The 23307-nt window shown below is 42.5% G+C and overlaps 1 protein-coding gene across 1 annotated transcript; it reads left to right on the plus strand.

Moving 5' to 3' along the window:
• Nucleotides 1-1534: 1534 nt before the first annotated feature.
• DAPP1 (dual adaptor of phosphotyrosine and 3-phosphoinositides 1) lies at nucleotides 1535-22987 on the plus strand. The gene is made up of 9 exons (XM_080624741.1): nucleotides 1535-1654; nucleotides 10595-10717; nucleotides 12931-13064; nucleotides 17255-17385; nucleotides 19448-19495; nucleotides 19720-19782; nucleotides 21650-21735; nucleotides 22311-22398; nucleotides 22861-22987. Exons 1-9 carry the CDS (start codon nucleotides 1593-1595, stop codon nucleotides 22909-22911), a joined length of 786 nt encoding a protein of 261 aa, XP_080480867.1. The 5' UTR covers nucleotides 1535-1592; the 3' UTR covers nucleotides 22912-22987.
• The last annotated feature ends 320 nt before the right edge of the window (nucleotides 22988-23307 follow it).

Raw genomic sequence — 23307 nt, forward strand, 5'->3', positions numbered from 1 at the left:
CACCCTCAGGTGCAGAGTAAGAGGAACTGTCTGCTCCCTGATGGGAACCCTCTCCCACCGCAACACGCTGGTGCACGAAACACGATGAGGCACAGGAGGGCTGGAAACCACCTTTGACTCTGCAGCGCTGAACTTTAAAGACAATTTGTGATGCAATTATAATTCACTAAAATGTGGCCGTGGCTCTTCATTGTCTGGAATTTTCTTTGTTTTTCTTTCTCTGCTTTTTCCTCTGTAACCCACAAATTTTGATAACTCCTTTTCTGCCCCTTTCACTAGCACAGACAAACAAGATGACCTGGAGTGAGTTCAGCACTGCTGAAAACAAACAGAGCAGCCCTCATAACAGGAGGACAATAGTAAATAAATCTATCCAGCCAACATAAGCAAACCGTGAAGACATCAAAAGCACCTCTTTAACCAAAGGCTGTGGATTTCAGAATCAGGTTACCAGAGACGGCATCAGATCACAAGCTTTCAATAGAGGAAAAGGCAAACTCAGAGGAGTAAAAAAACCAAACCAAACCAAACAACAAAAAACCAAAACCAAAACCCAAACCCGACAAAACCCCCAAACGACCAAACCCAGCTTATTTGTGAAATCTGTTATCTACAACTGAATGTTGCTGCTGAGATAAACAGCCAGGTACAGGAACAGAGCACCTTACAGACAGGGAAAGCGCAGTTAGAAGCTGAAACAAGACAGCGTGATCTGACATACGGAAACTCTATGACACTTTTTCTATCAGTGAGGCTAGACAAGCTAATCAAAAACTGAATTCCCAGGACCAGCAGGAGCAGCAGGCTTTTAGCAAGCATGTTCCTAATGACTTAGCCCCATACGGAGCATGCCACTCATATGACTGCTTGTGAGAGTAAGTAACTGTTACAGCTTCTTTAAATACCAGTTTTTCTGGAGACAACTTATTTTTGGTACTGGATACCTGATGAAAACTTCAATATATGTGACTAGAAAATAGCATTCCGCTATTTATTTCTGTTTTTTCACTGCCCCAGCAGCAGTACCACACTCCTGTGAGCTGTGCTCAGACGGGGCAAGTGACGAACGCCGCAGGACTCTCAGGGTTGGGTATGGGTACAGGATTTAACACCTCACACTTACAGAATAAATAGATTTCACCTTAATCCAGAAATCTCCACAGATTTCCTCACTGAGAACTTTGGCAACACAGATGAGAAGCATCCATTGCAAGAGAAAAGTGAATGTACGTAAAAGATTTCCAAATATGAACTGGGCTGTACAGGTTAAACTAATCAGAAGTATGGATTATTCTGGAAATAAGATATTCCCAGTATGGAGAGACCAGGTGCCACTGGCTACGTGGGCGGCTCCGGCTGCCCCTCCTGAGGGAGCAGGCGCCGGCGCCGCAGGAGCCCCGTAAAGGGGGCCTCGGGAAGAACCGCTTCGGGTACCGGCCGGGACACTCCTTGTCGGCGAGGCGGGCCGGTCCCCGCCCGGGGAGGTACCGCCCGGCAGCCCCGCCCGTGCACTTCCTCAGCGGCCCACGAAGGCGGCCCCGGCAGCCGTCGTGCCCCTTTGTGGGGCGCAGGCGAAGAGCCGCGGCGGGGCGATGACCCAGAGCCGGGAGCCGCGTCCCGCCGCGCCGTTAGATGAGGAGCTGGAGGCGCTGGGGTAAGCGGCGGTAGGGGTGGGACGGCGCGGCGGGGGTCACTGCGCGAAATGGCGGCCCCCGCCCAACCCCGGGGGCGGCTGAGGGGCGCGGGGGTCCCCGCGCGAAATGGCGGCCGCCCGACGGGCACTGACAGGGTGGGAGGTATTGGTTCTTGCTGCTGACTTTGGTAGTGAGGTGAGGAGGAAGATAAACTGGGGGTTGTTTTAACGAGCACGTCGAACGGCTCCGTGCATGGTGTGCAGCCTCTCAGAGAAGCCCAACGCCTCGTCCCTTTGGTGTGTTTGAGAGGTCGGCAAGCTCTGCGACATTTAACCTATGTCAGGAAGAGCGCAAGGTTGTGGCATGTCTCTTACCTGTGTCTGAAGGAAGCACCAAGCCCAGAGCTTGTCCTCAGAGCTGCCTCTCCTCCGCCAGCTGCAGACCTGCACCATCCCTTCGTCCATCTCCTGACAGCTTGGTCTAGAGGGCTGCCGTCGCAGCCGCCGTGCCGGCTCCCCTTGCTGGGCCCGGGGAGGCAGCAAGCTGCCCCAGGGCACCTCTGGCTTGGGAGTGAGAGCAGTGGAACGGTTCACAGCCGTTATGAGGACGTCACCTTCACTCACAAACGAAACCCAAGGAGCAAAAAGAAAGGCTCATCATGGTTGCGACAGACCTCCTTCTGTCCGATGTGACTCGCCCATGTTGCCTGCCAGTTAGTTTTGCTTTTACAGGAGGAAGGCTTCGGTTACGTTTTCACCAGCAGCATTGCTGTGGATGAGAAGAAACGCAGGCTGGAGGAGCAGCATGGCTGGTACAGGGAGGGAAGGATCAGTGGCAGCAAAGTGGAGACAACACAGAGGGGAAGGCCAGTGAAGACAAAGCAGAAGGGCTCTGGTGTCACCTCTGCATTTAGAAAGAGTAGATGAGAAAAGTAAAGGTTTTTTGCTTCCTGAGTACTTACGGATGAGAACCAACTCATCATTTATTTCTGTGATTAATTGGCTTAGTGAAGAAATTGGAGTGCAACAAAGATACTTTAAATTACTATCTCCACACTGCTAAAGTTTTCCCATATTTAGAAGAACCTGTTAATGAAATGCCTGTTACTGAAGCATCTAACAAATATGAAATGAAGTCACTTTGCAGTGGGACCCAGAATAGCCGTTATACACACTTCCTTTATATCTCTAAGATTATGCTCATCGTAAAATAGTATCTATAGGGGAAAGAAAAAAGCAAAAAGAGTTGCAGCTCATGTGGGAAGTGCGATTCTCAGTTTCCAGACTTTTATTAATTTCCACTATATGGCCTGAGTTGACTTATGCTGGTAACCTGTGCCTATAAACAGACTTGCTGGTTGGCAAGGAGTTTGTCCTCATAGATGGTCTTGTAGGACTGCAGCCTGATGTGGTGTCTGATGTGTACCAGTGAGAAGAAAAAGCTACAAATACACATTTTTTAAAGCTGTAGCTTCTTTATTTCCACTTTGGTGGAAAACCTAAACTTTTCACCCTACCACATAATGCTAAGGATCTCTTTGAGAGCAGTGTGTTGAGTTAAATGCACTAAATAAGCAATGCCAAGCAAAGATCCCCTTCATATCATTAAACAAAGCCCCTTTTTTTCAGCTAATACTAAAGCCACTTTCCTCCCCTTCAACGAGGAAAAAGAAGGCCTCACACCCTAAACATGCTGGTAGAATAGTCTTAAAGATCTCAAGGTAAATACTTTTTAAGCTGTGACAAGTAGGTATGTTGCTCTCCAACCATAACGTAAAATTCTCAGCCACCACAAGGGTTTTTACCCTAAACTTAGTCGCTGGTGCTATCATAGAGTTGAGCTCCCCTTACACCTGACAGAGTATCTAGCACAACCGAGGCACGGTGGATGGAGGAGTATCCATCATTGCCATCGTAAAGACCATCAGAGACAAGCGTCACTCAAATGAAGAGCAACTTTGACATTCACGTCCCTTTGGGGGTGGAATTTGAATCAGGTTATTTTCGGGCTTCTGTTTTACTGTGCAAAAATCAAAGAAGTTGGAGAAGGTTTGAAGAAGTGTGAAAAGGGAAGGACTTTACTTTTAAGAGAAAGGGGTTGGGTAATGGGATATCCTCATAGTTTACCAGGTCACCTGGTCATCAAAATGGAAAGTTGACAGCAATAGAGATGAGTGTACAGCATAAATCCTGTCTGTCTCACTGCTAGGTTTGGAGGACCTGGTGTGTGCTGGACTGTTCTAGATTAATGCTCCTGAAATTACACTGAGATTATTGGGGTGCATGAGAGCAAAGCAGGAGGGGAAGGGGGTTTCAATATATACAAACCCCATCTTTATGTTACCCCTGCTCTAGAGATATCCCATCTATCACAAAAATAAAGATCAAGAAATGAGAATTAGTGATCCCTGTTACTATCAGGGACAATCACAGTCACTGAAAGATCTAGGTATACCTATACCTGTTTATTGGATTGATTTAGTTTTTCCAAAGCCTCAGTATTTGTAAAGATGGACTTCCTGATCTTTTACATCAGAACAAAAGAAAGCAGAAGTGATGTGTTTGGCTTTTATTTAATTTAATTTTATTTTATTTTTTTTTCCTATTTTGTCCAGTCTGAGGAAAGGTGATTGCTTGTATTTATTCAGAGAATCTAGGAGGTCAAACAACCAAGAGTTCAAAGTGAGAATTTGGATTTCTGTCAGCTTCATTGCCAAGATGTTTATAGGTGGAACTAAATGCCTAAGGAAACAGAAGAAGAGCAAAATCAGAACATGTTGTTAAAAACATGTTAGCTCCTTCATTAACTTAAATCTGCCAAAATACTTAAAAGAGGGCACTGAAATTTATCAAAAGAGCCATAAGCATCTTGGCTTAAAGGAAGAGGAAACAGATACCGTGATTCTTCTTTGAAGATCTCTTTGGCTGTTCTTGGAGTCCACCCTTTTTCCAGTCACATTTATTGCTGTTACTGCTTAAAGGACAGCCTGCACATTGCAGTGTGAAACTCCTGTGGCTGATCACGTACGGTGTGAGTTTGGGAATTCCACACTGCGGTTCATGTTACTTGCACAAGAGATGAGAATGTGGAATATCTTGTTATCTGAGTAATTACAGACTGGTCTCATAACACAGCTTCTGTCCCAGCATAATAGCATAGCTTGGTGACACTGTTTGTCTTTTGGAGGTGACAGGAATGGGGCAAGAGGAAACAAGTTTCTGTAGCCTTTTTCCTTTTGCAGTCTGAGCATTCTTTGTCATCCCGTGCAGCACAGCTTTTATGTTCCTCCAGCTTGAGGTTTGACAGTACCATGACAGATGGTATTTGTAAGACTGAATGCTTAGTTTTAGTGACAGAAGATAAATTGGGCCACAGACCTAGATCAGATGGTGGTGAAAGTGGGGAATTGAGGAGCTTATATGACTGGGACAGGGCAAACAGTCATAAGGTTTTTTTTCCTTCATCTGTATTTCTAGTGTAAACAGGGCAAAATTACAATGGCTAAAAGGTAAGCAAAAGAAATGGGTGAAAATCAGAACAAAGGCAGTTGAGAGAAGGGGAAAGAGAAAATGGAAGTGAAAAGCAGAAGCTGAACTAGTGAAAGCCTGCAGTTAGATGAGATGAAATTTAGCACTGGATACACTGATATTATTTCCTCCTATTTCTATTTTTAAATTATTTTTTCTACAAAACAGCACCTTTGCATTCCAACAAAGTACTTTACATAGTTGTGTGATTAAGTATTTCAGTGTGACACATTGAAAGAATGTCTAAATAAGAACCACTTTTGGTTGTATGCCACCTAGAACTTCTGTCTGACCATTCTTGCCCTTTTGTGGGTTCTCTAGAGCTCTGTCAACTCATGCACTATTAAAAATATTGCCAAAACTTCACTTTTACTGATGTAAAAGACTCCTTTTTGCGACTTCGAGAAGGTGAGTAATGCTTCTAGGGTTTTGTATTAGGAAAAAAGTTGAAATAAAAGCAAACAAACCCCCCAAACTTGACAGATATGATTGGGAAGTTGCTGAAATCCAGCATGCAGAGAATTGAGAGCTAGTAAGGCTATTTTGTAGAGTAATTTTTGGAGTGCAGGCAAGTGAAAAGCACTGTGTCCAGCCACAGGAGAACTCTGCTTTCCTGCTCACTCCATCAAGTAGTACAGTATTCTACACATTTCACCTAAGAATGGGAATGTCTTTGAGGCTAGTATATAGTTTCAAAGTGTAAGGAAATTCAACTTATAGTAGGAAATATATTTTTAATAATAATAATAATAAAAGAAAGTACAAAACCTGGCAACATCTGCCATGACTAAAAAAGCAGCTCAGGGTAAATAAATGTTCTGAATAATACTGAAGTCCTACTGAGAGCACATCTGGACTGTCTCCCCACCAGTGCTGATCTCTGTTCCCTTTCAGAGGTGGACAAGAGAGAATTTGTTATGCTGTGTTTCTGCTTTACTCCTGCAGCTCAGGCAGCCAAGGTGCTTTCCATGGGGACAGTCCCCCACCAAGTAGTACAGGAAGTATTTGACCTTCTGTGGTAAGGGAGGGAGGTTCTGGGAAGGAATCAGACACAGCTGACTACTGAGAATCTCCTTCCTGCTTCAGCAAAGGAACTTTGAATTGCCGGACTCTACAAAAGCAAAACAAACATCCACAAAGTTTCTAACTCTATCCAGGCTGTAACTATCTGAGAACATGATCTGATAAGGTTATGAAAATAAGTGTGACCTCTTTCTACTGCATTTATCTGACAGCTGGGTGTACCTCAGAGTTATTACACCAGACGTTAAAACCAGATGGCAGTCAGAACTTCTAGCTGTTCTCTCTTCTGGCACTAGCTGCCTTTCATTTTTATGAGGAGGAAAAGTGAGTATTTCTGCTGGGTGATACACAGTTTGCACATAAAGCTGGCTGAGAAGAGGATTATCCAAGTCACTCAACATTCATCCTTAGGTTAACCATGGATGAGTGTTTGTATTCCTTGTGTATTCCAGTATCGTTAGAAAGTTAATCCGCCTGATGCCAGCTACAGGTTTATTCACCAGCCCCTATTTACACAGACAGAAATGTTTTTCAAAATATCCATATAGTTTCTTTGTGTAAGGGCTGTCTGATCTGCAGGTAATGAAGTTTCATTAACATTTTTCTTTGAAACATCTTGGGTTGTAAAAGAAAAGAGCAAGTGAACATTTTGAGGATGATGTTTTTACCTGAAGAGGGAGTTTCCCACCCCAAACACTGCTGTAACATACTCCTGATCATCACTGTGTAGGGAGTTCTGGTCACTGCATTAACTACACAGAGATCTCAGTGCAAGAAGAGGTTTTAACACAAGTATGTGCATTGTGGTAGTACTGATGATTAGCATAGCTGCAGTGGTATGGCCAGCTGGTACAGACATGGCTTGCACTGTGGCAACCACTAGCTTGTCCTACCTGGGAACCCCACTGCTGACCAGATGGGCAGACTCTCAGGGCAAGGCTGTGTGCTCTGATGAGTTTGGTTCTCTGGGGCACTGCATGTCTCATTTCTCTCCCCTTTCTCTTAACAGCAATGTCAGTAAAGCCCTTCCTGCACTATCACCAATGCAGTCTGATGTAAAGGATAGGCTGATTTCTGAAATTGCTTTGTTTGCCAGAGAGAAGCAAAAGTAATCTCACTAGGGCTGAGTGCTTTCATGGTGCTTTTAAGTGCATCTTAAGACATGCTTCCATGGGCCCAGCAGACTCTTCCAATCCAAAGTGCAGGAAGACTAGCATGGTCCTTCACAACACGCCCTGGCAACTCAAACAAGCTTACAAGTATGGGGTAAAGAGATTCCATGTAACTTAGGACAAAGTTAAGGTAACAAGAATGAATAAATGACAGCCATTATAAATTCTGAAACTAAGATCGCTAGTCAAATTGGTGATAAGGAACCCAAAAAAGGGGACCATGCAGGATTTTTCATAGGAGAAATAAAGTAATCGGAAAAGAAAAAACTCCCAGAAGTATGTATGCATTTGTGACAGGAAGGCATGGAAGGCCATGGGCACCCAGCAGAAGTGGCTCTGAAGCAAGGAGGGACTTTCCTCTGGTTTTCTACCTGTGTTACTTCAAAGAAATTAGAGTAAGGAACCCCAGGCAATTTTCACAGTACTGCATTATTTTTAGAGTGAATGCAAGGCTCTTAAGTTGGGTCAAATAAAGATGGCTTTTGGAAGAACCTTCAGAAACAACCCAATATGCAAGATATGCACCATGGTTCAAAATTAAATAGTTAAGACAGTTTAGCTTTTTGAAGGACTTGCTCGGGGCTTCAAACACAGATGAGTGTTTATAAAGCCTTTTGATCTGCTTAATTTCTTGTTTTAAGAAGGCCAGAAGGTAGATACATTATTATATTTTCTGTCAACAGTTTCCTCGTCCTCCAGGTTCTCAGAAGCACCAAAACCTAAGCTAAAGGAGACCGCCCTTTAGGTGAATGATTCCATGTAGGTTTACCTGCAAATTTCAAAGAACTGCCTGAAGGGTGATTTTCTGAACAAGACAAATAGAAGGATCCCCTCTCTGACAAGTACTGAAATATAACTGAAGTGTATTTAATAGTGTCTAACCGCAGGGCTGTTTAGATTTCTTTTTGTTCTTATTTACTTGTATTTGTGTCATCAGGCAGGTTTGATTGGGAGAGCAGTCTGTTTGCGTAGGTATGTGTTTGTTTAACCTCCTGCTGGTCTGGGTGTAAATGCTGAATTTTCCACAGCATTTTTAAATCTTACCCGTGTTCATGCAAATTTTGAGTGGCCATTTTCAGGGGAAAAAAAAAAAAAAGCTATGCATAACACAGTCACTTTGGCACTAAAATCTGTGTTAGTCTCACATCCAGTTCTACTTGTTAAGCTGATCAAGAAGAACACGGTAACATTTGAGGGGTTTTTGTCTGAGGCAGCATATTTAGGCAAGAAGACTAATGCAGCCTTGTCATCAAATATTTAAAACTGCACTTTAAACCAACATTATTTTCCCAGTTAAATGGGTGGGATTTTGTTAAGGGCTTTTGAGTGGTTTAATATTTTTTTTATAGTGGTAAAATTTCATTAGTCACTGGCTTTTTATGTGTAATGAGAGAGTAGATTTAAACACAGCATTTTTTTTAAACATAAGTGACTTCTATTTTAAAATCTTAGTAGAAGGCTTTTTGGACATAAGGTAACAGTACACTTACAGGCAACCTCAAACTGAATACGCCTCCTTTAGGAGCATAACCACTTACAGATTTTCTCTGTGTATGTTTCTTCTGCACATAAGAGAGCGAAATAGTGTTATGAAATTCCACTCAAAACACAGTGTTGTCCTCTCAGCCAAGCGTGCATGCTGACATGATCCTCATCACATCAGGACAGATCTGACCTTTAGCAGTTACTTACTTGGGCAGTTAATCCTAAAGCAGATTTTGGCTAACAGGTGTTTCAGAGGGTGACACTTTGATGTTTAAATATTCATTATTTGATTCTGCTATATAGATGGTCCACAAACCACGTTCTAGAGCCAAAGTATCCATACCCTGCCAGTATTGAGTTTCACATGGATCTTCTCTTCTTCAGGTTTAACGATCTGGAGTCTGTCATAAAGCAATTTATCAACCAGCTGGCCTTTCAAGTAGGCAGCTGTCTAAATCAGAGTTAAAAACTTAGTGCAAGGTGCAAAATTTAATGGCAGCTTACAATGAACAGATAAAGTATAAAGGAGAAAAACTGTACAATTACACCTTGTTTTAGGCTAAAGACTGCCATGATACAAATGTCGGAAAGTGCTGTGATCACACTTCTGCTTTCAGTCAAACTGTATTTCTCTGGCTGAAACAGCAATAGAGTTTGACCCTAATACTCTGGGCACACACAGTTTAAAAGGAAGGGAAAGAAGACTGGTCAGTGCTCTGCATACAGACAAGGGGAGATGCTTGCACCCTGCAGAGCTGTGCCCTGGGTACAGTCTCCCCTCCTCCTCCTGCACAAGAGGTTCTGGTGCATGTACATAACTGCACAAACATCTTCACGCAGCATGTCTTATGGGATAGCACTCCAGCCTCTTATATCTGTGGCTCTTTCTTGTGTTTGGTTTTGGGATCATGTCTAATAAGGTCCTTTTGTATTGAAAGGAATCAAGCGTTTCTGTTGTGAAATATTCTGGGTGCAAAGAAAGCCATAAACAACATTTCATGATCTTTGCAGGATATTTTTCTGTGATATCCTTGTGGAATTTTTCATATAAAACCCCCAATGAGGTTAGTTTTAACTGATGGTAAATGAGGCAGGTGTTTAGATCTAGTTTTCCTGCATAGCTCAGACCACATGTGGCTGAGCGGCAACAATAGTAAGATTTCCTAAATTTTCCCTCAAATTCTGTTAGTTATTTTCCCTTCCTCTGTTTGTTCTTCCAAAAAGCTTATCCTTCAAACGAAATTTTAAGCTTAGGCACATGTGGTTAATCACTGATCTTAGCAGTGCAGATGAACTGAATTGTGGGAAATAGAAAGTCTGGGAGGAGTTTAAGTGTTGCCTGTTTGCCCCAAAAGGGGAAGTGTACCAAAGCGTGTAGATATGTCAGGAAGTACAGGTTCTGAAAATAGACAAAGGGTCTTGCATACCCCCAGATTGCTTTCCCCTTATCAGCATAGACCTGGCTAGTTTGTTGCTCACAAAAGGAGAATTTGCAAGGTTTTTTTGATTATTACAAACAGCAGTGTCAGGTTTTTGTATGCAACTTTGTAGTTAACAAAAGGTTAACTCTGAGCGTGCTGAAAGGGGCACAGTTCTGCGTAACCTGCGTGTGCTTGTGAGAAGGGTGGTAACTCAGAATTGTAGCAGTGATAGCTGTAGTCCTTCCTCTTTCTTTAACTCAGCTCTGTAATGCAGCAGAAGCTGTCAGTTAAGAGCAGAGCAAATGATGCTTTAACGCCTTGTGTCTTCCCAGGTGGTATCATGATAATCTTACCCGACACGCAGCAGAAGCGCTGCTGCTTTCCAACGGGCAGGATGGAAGCTATCTCTTGAGGAAGAGTAATGAAAGGGAAGATCTGTACTCCCTCTCTGTCAGGTAGTGTATGGACCAAGTGAATTTATCTCATGCCTCACAGCTAGCAGTTTTAAAATCTACACTTACTCCCATGTTTCATAGAATAGTTAGGGTTGGAAAGGACCTTAAGATCATCTAGTTCCAGCCCCCTTGCCATGGGCAGGGACACCTCACACTAAACCATGTCACCCAAAGCTCTCTCCAACCCGACCTTGAACACCGCCAGGGATGGAGCACAACTTCCTTGGGCAACCCATTCCAGTGCTTCACCACCCTCACAGTAAAGAATTTCTTCCTTATATCCAATCTAAACTTACCCTGTTTTAGTTTAGTTTTAACCCATTACCCCTTGTCCTATGACTAGAGTCCCTAGTGAAGAGTCCCTCTCCAGCATCCTTGTAGGCCCCCTTCAGATACTGGAAGGCAGCTATGAGGTCTCCACGCAGCCTTCTCTTCTCCAGGCTGAACAGCCCCAACTTTCTCAGCCTGTCTCCATACGGGAGGTGCTCCAGTCCCCTGATCATCCTTGTGGCCCTCCTCTGGACTTGTTCCAACAGTTCCATGTCCTTTTTATGTTGAGGACACCAGAACTGCACACAGTACTGCAAGTGAGGTCTCACGAGAGCAGAGTAGAGGGGCAGGATCACCTGCTTCGACCTGCTGGTCACGCTCCTCTTGATGCAGCCCAGGATACAGTTGGCTTTCTGGGCTGCAAGCGCACACTGAAGCCGGTTCATGTTCATTTCTCATCGATCAACACCCCGAAGTCTTTCTCCAAGTTTGTGTGCTTTTCTCATGCATTGAGGTGACCTGCAGAGTTTTTTCCTAGGGCTCAAACTATTTTAATACATCTTCCTAATGGTGTAATCCTGCTGAATGACATTTTGTTAGAAAGAAGAAAAACCCATTGGACTGGATTGGAAAATGGCACTTATTTTCACAAACTGTGAATTAATCTGATTGACAAAAAAACATAATTCTGTGGATTTGCTGTAGATACTCAGCCTTCATGATAAAAACATATATGGCGTTACAGGAGTTAAAGAAACAGCTGATGGGAGTAGAAAAGTTTTATGATGAGAACATTAGCAAATGTACCAGTTAATGAGTGCTAAATTAGCCAGCTTTAAAAATGAACTGGTAAATAGAGTAAGTACAACTCATTGCAACATTGTATTTCTTGTGAAATTAAGTGAAAAGATGAAAACCCTGTCATTGCAGTGGAGTCACAGGAGCTATTTGCTGTTGTGGGGCCTCTGCACATGGCTTGCATGCACTGTGTCTCAGCTGACTGTAGCACAAAACACGCAGGAGCTCAACAGAGGAACGTTCTACAGTATCACGAGTACTGTTCAAAGATAAATATTTGTTTAAATACCTGTTTGAAATTATAATATCGTGTAGAAGTGGCAACAAACAATGGAAAAGATGCTATAAACCCCTTTCTTTACTATGTTTTCAATATATTTGCTCCATACAGTTTCTCCTGAGAGAAATTTTTTCCCTGGGCTATTTTGGATGCTAGTAACATTAACAGAAGTAACTTTTCACAGGAGAGATACTTGCAGTAAGTGCTTTACTGTCTCCTGAAGTCAAAATAAGTGCCTATCCAGGAAGTGAGGCCTTGCAGACTTCTCTAAATATCATCAGCTTTCATAAACAAGTACTGCTACTTTCTGCACAAAGGACCCTGGTTCATGTTTGCCAACCATAGAGGAACTATTTGTCTCAGTACAGAGACAAAGTAGACAAATAGGTATCTAAAGTTATTAAATCCCTGTTTGGGTGCAGAAAGGAGGCAGCTGATTTTTGAAAGAGAAACGGGAGAGTTTCAATGAGGTTGGGATGCTACCTGTAAAGTAAGACACACACCAAGTAACATAGGTACACCATAGAGACTAAAGTCCAGTAAGGGAACAGACAGAAGGCTGAAAATCTCATTTGTGAGTCTTTTTACTGACTGCTGCCAGAGTTAATTTAACTCCCTTTGCCTTTCTAGGCTTTCGTCATCTCACATCTGTAAAGCAACAATTAGATTTTTCTTAATAAATCTGAGTCTCAGCTGTGTGGAGTATTAGTGAGGGACAGTAATGGTGGTAGCATTGCTGCTAGGACAGTGATTGTCAGCCTGTGATCTGGGCCAGATTCCTGTAGTGGAAGCTGCTATTTACGGGTTGCACATGCCAAATGCCTTCTGCATTTATGCATTGACAAATTTTCTTTTTTTATTTTAGGGGGAAAGATTCTGTCAAACACTTCCTTGTTGAACATACAGGAACTTCGTTCAAATTTGGATTTAATGAATTTTCTAGCTTGAAGGAATTAGTCATGCATTTTGCAAATCAGCCTTTAATTGGAAGCGAAACAGGTAAGGAGAGCATATGTTCGCATGAACACATTTGTAGTCATGCTTTGTACAGATCTAAGTAAAAGGAGCTTCCAGTGTCTTCAAATATCTATCAAGGAGCTTCCAATGTCTTCAGTGTCTATCAAATGAATCTACTGCTGAAGTGTTCCTCTTCAGAGTTCGTGACTCTGTTAACCACAGGTATCTTAGATGTTCCTCTTCAAAAACTCTTTCAAGTACTCTGAAGGCAAACTACATGTAACCTTATGGGATTTTTGATAACCAGGGATGTGAGCTCCTTTTGGCTTCTCAGAGCAAGAAGCAGCGTTTCAGAATCTGCACGTACTGGGAGCAACAGAACCTTCTCAAAAAGGGAAAAACTAAAGCAGGGTGTTTAGTGAGGAAATAGAAGTTCATCTATGAAGTTGAAATCCCAGAAAAAGAATAAATAGAAAAGGGATTTGAAATTTTTTAGCTATTACTCCACTGTTCTTCATCCAGGGAAGAAGTCTACAGTGATATGTGCCTCTTTCCTTTAGGGACTGTGGCCTGTATTAACTCTCCCTTTCTGTCTACAGTGGATCAGCCTGTAGTGTTGTTTCTTGTTTTTAAGAAAAAGAAGGAGAAAAGCAGAGGTTTCTTTAGCAGCCAACATGCCATCTGAATTAAGTTGAAAGATAAATCTTGATTCCCACAAGTGAGTTGAACACTACCAGACCAGAATTCACATAGAAGCAGATGCTTATTATAATGATGATGCCAGTTTTAGGTTTAGCTTCAAATGCAGGAGTTGAAAAAGGGTCAGTACAAGTTAGTTCCAAAAGCTTCAGTACCCTGTGTAGAAAGTGTATATAAATTCCTCATAGAGTAGTACTAATTATATAGACAAGACACAAGTTAAGTGCAATAACTGTAATAGGTCACACACTGCACTAAGGGCAGCATTCTTGTAACTCAAGCATTAAATTCAAGGGTTGCTTTGCTTTTTTTTTTTTTTTCTTTTTCCTTGCAAGAAAAATGCACTCAATATAGCATTTGTATCTTTCAAAGCATTCTCTTTTGAAATTGCTTTTAAGAGTGGTTCAAACACAAAGTTCCCACATGCATCTTTTGTGCCAGTGAGCACAAAGACATGCAGCATACAGGCCTGACCCTGCAAAGGTTTCAGATTACATATAAAACTTGTATTTCCCCATTCCTTCACTGCATGCATTACAGACTTCAGTGATCAAGGCATTGGTGTTGTGTGATCTCTATGGGCAGGATCAACACTGCTGAATGATGGGCTCACTCGTTGCTTAAGGTCTCTGATCAGATTCTGCTGGCTCTGTGAAACCTCTTTAATTTGGATGTGCTACAGAATGAGAAAAGTAATTTGAACATCACATCAAGAAACCTTCCACCTTACCTTACCATGGATAGCAATAGAGAGGAAGAGAGACCTAGCACTCAGGCAATGTTCCTTCAAACAGAGATGTCCAAGGTCTCGTGGGTGGTAGCCAATTTATACTAAAAAGGGGGTAGAGGCTCATCAGAGCCCACTCTAAGCCAAGTGTCAGTGTGGCAGAATGGTTGACTCAACACAGGGTCACACAGAAGGTTGGCAGAAGGGCCAGCAATAGGGTCAGCCATTCAGTGAAAGGCAGTAAGTGACCTGTAGCTCAGATATTAGTAGAAAGTAGTTGGACCAGTTTTTCTTATTCCTTGTTATACTTACAAACAATTTTCTATAAATACACTGTGAGAGCAGGAATGAAAGAGTAAAGCAGGATAGCATTCTTCATCTCCTCCTTGCTTATGGACAGGATTTTGTAAGGTGGAGACCCATGAGATAGAATACATAATGGTTTCCACTATCTCCGGTTTAAGTTTGTCTCGCTGGAGCTTGTTTCGCCTCTGAGGAGGCACACCAGACTCTCATTGATCAGTACTTGAACACACAGGCCTGCACCCTGCAAACCAGTCTGTGGAGCACAGTGGTTCTTTTGTACTGGGACACCTGCAGGTTTGTGCTTTGAGCCAAACAAACCTTGTCTTACCACAGCTTCATTTGCCATTCCAAACTGCTACATGGACTCACGTCTATTTTTCTGCAGTGTAATGTATCCACTTCCTTCTGAAGTGCAGATAAGTAAAAGGAAATTGTGTTCTGTGAGATGGCTTACTGAACAGGCAAGCTTTTAAAGCAATATACTATCATATTTCTGGATTTCCGTCTTTATTCAGAGTGACAAGGTTAACATAGTATTTTTGCTTGTTTGCTTTGTCAGTTTTTACCTAAATTATTTTGAAAGCATATAAAAAACTTTAAGTCATTACCCAGACAAAAAAAATAAAGTCACTTGAAGCTAAGATTTCTAACAGTGGGACTCATTTTAAGTCTTCCTTAGAAATAGGTATCACACACAAACATGCAAGAAGAATCTTGCTACAGTGCAACTTTTACTATTCCTTTTATACAGCTACCAGATGATGCTGTACAAGTATCTTTTGTGGAGGAAAAACATGGAGAACTTATTAAAAAACAAATATTGTATAAAACGTTAAATCAGTCCTCCTGGTTCTGCAGCAAGGCTCTTTTATCCATGGTTTAGAGATGATGGTACTCTGATTCTATGCAACAGCTTAAGAGTAGTTTCTGTAGACTGGTAATAGGTATATTCTCAATTTGATTTTAAATGATAAAGCGATGTTTTTTGTAAGGCCAGAGAGAATGAAACTGATTTTGACTTTTCACCTACTACAAGTTGAATATACCACATTTGCATAGACCACCTGTGCCTGTGAACAGATTTCAGTTGATTACTTCAAAGAGTTTTCCCCACTTCTGTTTGTAGCCCTTCCCATTGCAAAATATACTTTATTTCATTTTTAGATTACTCAATCACTTGTAGATTTCAAGTCCAAGTTCTTACCAATTCTAGCATCCTTCCTCTTTAAGAGCTGACAATATCAGCATAAGATGCAGATGGAGCAGCACTTGGTACACTTTGACATTAAAGAGTGAGATTAAATGGTGTAGCAGTTACTTTTTTAAGGAGACTCTTCACTATTGCAGATAGTTTAATAGATTCACTATTGAGAATGCAGCTTTTTACAGAGAATGTGCAGTAAACATGACCTTACTTGGGAACAAAGAATGGCTATAATAAAAAAGTTACTATCTAAAACAGTTAACAGCGATGCTAATGTGGGCTTACTGTTAGGAGGTCTCTATCCAAAGCTCTGACAGATGAAGCAATTTATGCAGCAAGCAGTGGGTTGTTGGCAAAACCAGGGTAATTGTAATGGCCTCCTATCTAGTCTAGCATCCTGCCTACCGACCCAGCCAGCCTCCTGTGCAGTAAGGGAACTTAATGTGTCAAGTGATTCCCTGCAAGAAGTAGTAAGTTTAAAGGTTTTAAAAAGGTACCATTTACAGTTTTCACAGTTGCAAGTAAAGAGGCGTGATAATGTCTGTAGTCACATCCTCATGAATGCAGTGAAAGTGCAGGTCACATGTAGATCAGCATTTCAGCTGTAACTGTGAAATTGTGTTGCAGTTTGTTCTATCTTACCTAGTTGCTTGCTGACTGAAAAGAAGGCTCAAGCAGGACAGGAGACACCTGCCTTTGAGGGTTGTCTGACAGTCCTGTTCTGTTGCTGTCTTAATTTTTCACCACTTTAGCATGCACTGCAGAAGGGGTTTAATTAACTGCTGCTTTAGAGAAGTGAAGAGGTTTTTCAGTCTTGCTTTCAGAGATGTAAGGATAAATAGACTCCCACTGTACAGGGAGGAGGGAATGGGCTTAGGCATGGTACAGGTGTGCAAGGTGTCAAGGACTCTGGGCCACACAAAAGAGCCAAGGAAGTGAGACTGGGTAAGTGAATCCAGGAAATGCCCCTCTGTGCTTTGGATGGGTGGATTATTGTGGAAAATACCCCTCACAAAGTCTAAATCATTCAGATGATGCATGTTGGAAACATTTGTCTGGTTTTACCAGTATGGGAGAGTCATTTATAGCATCTGATTGTTTTCTCAAATGGGTGTGGCCTGAGTCTGTTCCCGTTAAAGGAAGTGTCACATAAATCTTAGGGAGGTTATTAGTTCTTATGTGTTCTTTAATTTGGAAAAAGATAAAGTTAACCATTCGTCAAACAGGGAGCTACTGCCAGTTATTTTATTTTCTAAGACTGTCTTGCCAGATGACTCCTGCTCTTTTTCTCTCCAGGGACCTTAATTGTATTGAAGCATCCCTACCCACGGGAAGTAGAAGAACCTTCCATTTATGAGTCCGTCCGAGTTCACACAGCCATGCAGACAGGAAGGACAGAAAGCGACCTTGTTCCAAATGCTCCTTCAGTAAGTTGTGTTCCGTGAGAGGGATGCTTCTCCTGGCCCAAGTTTCATATGATTTCTGGAGTGAGCTATGGAATAACGCTGGTAGTTCATCCATTTATGGGCTTGTAGATACAGGACGTTTTTGTCGACCAAGGCAAAACAAACACAGATTCACTAAGTACAGTACCCTGACAGCTAAAGCCTTTTAGAACTGTCACTGAAATTTTCAGTGTTGTCAGTGGGAAAACACTGCCTGCAGTTGACCTAGATAAGTCTGACCATCCAAACAAAGAATATATGAAAGGTTTTCATTTTCCTGTTACCTTCCTTTTAGAATGCCGTCTTAGCAATAACTAACTTATCAGGAATTAAAAACAAAACCAAACCAACCCAACCCACACCACACAAAACAAATACACCACTTCTCACATCTTTCGGACAACACTCATCAGGCTGTACGCAACAATACACATGCCAGGTTGCACAGTAAGCCCTTGATTTGCCCAACATCCTTTATAGACAGTGGGAAGTCTCTTTCTCTCCCCTCCCAGGTAAGAAGAATACACCAAATAGCAGACTCAGGTAACAGTTATGGGATTTACCATGTTTTCTCTCACTTGGTGAATATGAGGATTAGAGGACAGGAAACAGTCCTGACAGACATAAATTACTACGTATTATTTTTGCGGGCTTCTTTGTTTCTTAGAATTATTTTGTCCAGTTCGCAATATACAGCCTCCTTCTTAAGCAGGAGGAAGAAAAGAGCATCTCTGACTTTTCAAGTCAATTAAAAAGGAACCTTTAAAAAAAGTTTTCAGAGATGTGCAAGATGGGCAGGGACATGTGGAAAAGGAAACCCCGAACTGGAGCACAGTACAACCAAGTTAATCAGATTATCTGTATCTGGATAGGTACATTACTCAAAAGGGATTTTTTTTGGCATCTTCACACTGGGATTTTATTATTTTAGAATCACCTTGTCTTAAAGCAGGAAGACAGTTTGTATTCTGACACAGACGTAAACCCAGAAAAGAGGAGTTTGACAGAAGAGCCTCCACCCTTTCAGTCCTAGTAGTTCTGAGCACAGTAAAAAGCTACATCATGTTAAAAGCTATGCCTTACTGGTGCGAGGAACAAAAGAGCATCTTCATATCTACTTGGGCCACCAAATGCTGACATCTGTGACTCACTTGGACAGTAATTAGAGACTTTAAATTCCTAGTAACTCATATCTAAATGAGAGAAGTGCTTTCCAGAACAATATTGCTCACAACAGAGAGGAAAGTATTTTAGTTACTATATATTTTGAGAAAAAGAGGAAGAGTTACATTAATATGGGTCAGTGAAGTTAATGAAAGAACCACTTCTGATGTATCTTGCAGCCAACTGTCCATGGCTGAGTTCCGCTTTAACCTCCAAAGAAACTTGACTTCCACATGCAGCCAGTGAAAAGGCATTATTTTTCCAAGAGCCAAGCAGTAACTAGCTTGGCAAGAGTTTGTTTTCTAGAGGTGTGCAATCTCACAAGTAGGTCCCTATGCAGAGTTTTAGTATCTGAGAAGTCATAAAGTCCTAGCATCACTCATTGTGGCAGAGAAACAGTTCAAAAAACAAGTTTTCAATAACATATTGAATGTATCGGGTTTTTCCTCTCAAGCATGTGGCTGGCTGAGAGAAGAAAACGCCTAAGTAAAACACATCAGGAGTGATATTTGTGGATAATTCCACTGTCAGCTAAACCCCAGGTGCTTCTGGTTACAAGACATACTGAGGGAACCATCTAACTTTAAAAAATAAACTGTAACTGCAACTATTTTGCAGTGTTTGGTTGAGAAGATGCAGGCCAGAAGCTTGCTGAAGGAGGCATGGTCTAAGAGATTGCCTTTAGAGCTAGCACAGGCCCATGTTTAACCTAGCTGTGGATCCAGCCCTGTGAGGGGAGCAGAGGAGTGAGGACAGGGCAAGTGGCCATGGGAAGAAAAGGCTGCTTTTCGTTATTCCGGACATAGGCAGAGAGATGAATGTGGAAAATAAAAAGAGCACATAGTCTCTAACTCCAGTCCCTTTCCTTGTTCCTTCACAGCTTGGTACAAAAGAAGGATATTTGATAAAACAAGGCAAAATAGTCAAGGTAAGGAAAAACTCTTACTCCTTGTTCCCACTCCACAATCACCCACAGAACCTGGAGACAATGTGGAGCTGAAGTAGCTCCATGTGCATTCCCCTGCAGAGAGCAACAACAAAACACAACTGTAAACCAGAGCAAGTCAAAGCTTTAAAGCTTTTTCTTTCCTAAGATGCATTACACTCAATTCTCACAAGACCATTACCATCCGTCCCTTCTTGATCTTTCAGAATTGGAAGACAAGGTGGTTTACACTGCATAGGAATGAACTTAAGTATTTCAAAGACCAGACAGTAAGTAGCAAACGCCAGTTCTACCCTTTAAACCTCTCTAGAGGCAGCTGCAGCCTCCTCATATCGCTGGCTTCTCGCATCTGTGTCAAAGCTTCCCATACTGTCTGAGGGGTCAGACCTCTCAAATTAACTTAAACATCTTGCTGATGACTTCAACAAGCGAAAGCAAGTTTTACAGCTGGAAAACATTTACCATGCTCTGTAGTCTTACCTACTAGTTAGAGCTGTTATTTACAGTGCATTTTTGGTTGCTTTGTTCAGTGGATTTTAAGCTACCAACCCAACGTGGTTTTTATCGGTAGCTTTAACACAAAACCTAGCAGACAGTGGCGCTATTAAGATATTTCTGCAAATACTAAAGTATATTTTGCACTCCTTGCTTTCATCCTTCTATTTCGAGTATACATAGAAAGCCACTGATTTAAAAATGTCCTCCTTTCTAACACTCTGACCTGGATTAACCTGCTTCAGCTGGGAAAAACTGTTGCATTTGCTGTTCCATTCCATTCTTAAACTGAGTAAAAATAAGAGATACCACTTAGAGTTTCTCCACCCTTACAATATCTCCTTCATAAATACAGCCTCTGCACCTCTGCCAGGCCCTGTTTAAAGCATCTCACAGATTTTAACACAACAGCAGACACAGCTCCGGCTCACCAAACATTACCGTTTATAAACAGTTATATGTTTACAGGGCCTTCCATCAGTTTTCATTTCAGTTCAAGCCAACTTCAGTTAAGTTTCCAGGATAACATTTCAAAGCGCAGCACTCCAAATGCTTGAGTAGCCTTTGTGACTTACCAGGCAAGAAGGTGTCTTTGTCAGGAACACAGCCTCCTCCCAGGCAGCAGCTCCTGTGTCTCCTGGCACTGCCATTGTTGCTGTGGGGTTGCAGATACCTACAGGTGAACAACTTGCTGCTGGCCCTGGGAAGGCATTTGCTAGCACACCTTAGCAAAAGGGGCCTGCTTCTAGTGTAGTGTATTAACAGCCACTGAGCCAGAGGAAACCACAAGGAAAAGTGAGAAAGCAACGAACACCTCCATACACCTGATGAAAGACCATGGGAAGAGCTAAGGGTGTTTGGGTAGAGGGCAACCTGTTCTACTACTTCAGCTGCCTCCTCCAAGGTGCTCAGGACTTGCGGACATGGTTTATTAGTGGACTTAGCAGTGATGGATTAACAGTTGGACTTCATAGTCTTAAAGGTTGTTTCCAACCTAAATGTTTCTGTAACAGTGTAAGGCCAAACAAAATAAGGAAGAACTCTCACACCTAGGGAGGATGAAACCCTTAAGGGAGATGGTTTATAGTTACAGTCTACATACCTGTACCTGAGCACTCCTAGGTCAGTACTAAGAAACCTCAACATACACACAGTGGTCATACAGCCAAACCCCTCACCTCTGCTGCAAACACCACCTTAGCTTTGCTTCTGTATTTCTCCCTGCCCATCCTTTTAAAGCATTCAGGAGTTAAGGAAATGTCCAACAGCTGGCTAGGCCTGGTAAGACCAATAACCATCCCCTTGTCTCTCTAAACTGTAGCTGGGAGTGATACCAGATTTGCTGCTGTGTCAGTTACATTATAATGCATCAACCAAACCTTAAGCAGTCTACATTTCGCTCACACTTTCCTGCAGTAGTGACCTCTGTTGTTTGTCTAGATCTGAACTGTCCTGTTTTTTTATATTGAGCTCAATTCCTATCATGATAATACTGATGTTATGCTTGTTAGTTTGGGTTGTGCTATTCCTATGCCTGGAAAAACCTAGTGTGCTTATAAAGGTGATGTACTGAAGATGAACCAAGCTAGCCTTATTGTTTGTTTCCACACATTCCCATTCTACAATCATTCTATTTTCAAGGCCACAGAACCGATTCGGGCACTTGACTTAACTGAATGCTCGGCTGTGCAATTTGACTATTCCCAGGAAAGAGTCAATTGTTTCTGGTAAGTTGCTGTACTCCTTCCACCTTAATGGAAAGGTCAGAATAGCCAGGGAAGTTTGAAATGTGACAGCTCCTGAAAGCCCCCTGGCTCATTATGACCTGACTCTTTCTCTAACTCAAGAGTCTGTTTCTGGCAGCCAGCCTCTGTCGGTCCTGCATGGCTTTGCCACATTACCACTGGAAAAAGGTTTCTTCTTCTTGGCAAGAAGTAAGGGCTTGTGTGTGGTGGGCATTTCATTTCCCAATTCTGTAAGCATGTATAATCATTACATAGACCCATGGAACTTAGCTAGGGGCCAGTTCCCAGTTCAGACATTGCTACCAGTCACACTATAACCACTTCTGTGCCCAAATGGGGGACTTCTGTCCTTACAGGCCTGGGGCAGCATCTCCCCCAGCTGTAAAGGACTGTAAACAGTTCTTGGCTAACATCCCTCCTGGTGACTGCATGGGAGCACAGCCTCCCCATCCTGGTCTGTCTAAACTGCTGGTGCAGGCCAGCTGGGTTCAGTTTTAGGAAGAACTTACCAGTTCCCCTAGCAATTTAACAAATGGCCTATAATTGTTTACTTACAGTTTAGTGTTCCCGCTAAGGACATACTACCTGTGTGCGAAAACTGGAATAGAAGCTGACGAGTGGATTAAAATACTGCGATGGAAACTGGTAAGGTGATGTGCAGCTTTAGGTTGCAGTACACCTCAGGCAGCAGTACCCTTGGTACCGCCATCATAAACCCCCCAGTATGGTAGCATCCAAGCACTACAGCCCTCAGTATCTGCAAGAAAGGGGTACTTGTTCCGGTTTCCAGGCCAACTAAACTGGGATATGTAGTTTTCGCATAATGTATATGCCTCCAAACCCAAGATATTTTGGGATGCACTCTTAACACACATACTCATTAGGAAGAAGAAATTACTTCCATCTTTAAGGATGTCATTGTGTATATGGTAAACAGTATGGAACATCAGCACAGACTGCACGTGTTGGGTCATGAAGGGAGCAATGAGAAGACACTGTAAAGGCTTTGAAAGCATCACTTCCTTAATACCAGTATTTGGGTTGGTCATACTCACGTATATCCACATGCATGCAGGCAAACAGTCACAGATCATCTTTCTGTTCTAGTCACAGATACGGAAGCAACTGGAGCAGCGCAACGCCACCCTCAGCTCCTAGCTGCACCTCTCCTGCTTCCTTCCATTGGCAGGAACTGCCTTCTGGCCAAGGAAAGGCATTGCTTACAAGAGGACGGTTTCATGTCTCCATTACGCATGGTGGGCACACGTGTGTCTGTGTACTCACACGGGGACACCTGCATCCAGCTCTGTGCACAGAGGACTCATACAGCTGAGTGCTCTCAGGCCACTGAGTCACGTGTGGAGACAGTGGCAAAATCAGTGTGTTGGTTTGATGTACATGGTGTGTGCCTGTAACACTCTTAAACAGCTCTTAACTAATCACAGAGGTAGTCACTGTTGAAAACTTCCGTGGTTATTCAGAGCACTCTTGGTAATTTGTTGCAAGCACTGTCACAACTTTCCATTAGCAGCACATTCTGTAACCTTGAGCCAG

Source organism: Psittacula echo (assembly GCF_963264785.1).
Source record: "Psittacula echo genome assembly, chromosome: 1".
Lineage (NCBI taxonomy): Eukaryota > Metazoa > Chordata > Aves > Psittaciformes > Psittacidae > Psittacula > Psittacula echo.

Coding starts and splice junctions, on each gene's coding strand:
- DAPP1 (XM_080624741.1), top strand. CDS start 1,593: ATGACCCAGAGCCGGGAGCCGCGTCCCGCCGCGCCGTTAGATGAGGAG. Junction 21,736..22,310: donor GAAAGAGTCAATTGTTTCTG/GTAAGTTGCTGT, acceptor GTTTACTTACAG/TTTAGTGTTCCCGCTAAGGA. Junction 22,399..22,860: donor AAATACTGCGATGGAAACTG/GTAAGGTGATGT, acceptor TTTCTGTTCTAG/TCACAGATACGGAAGCAACT.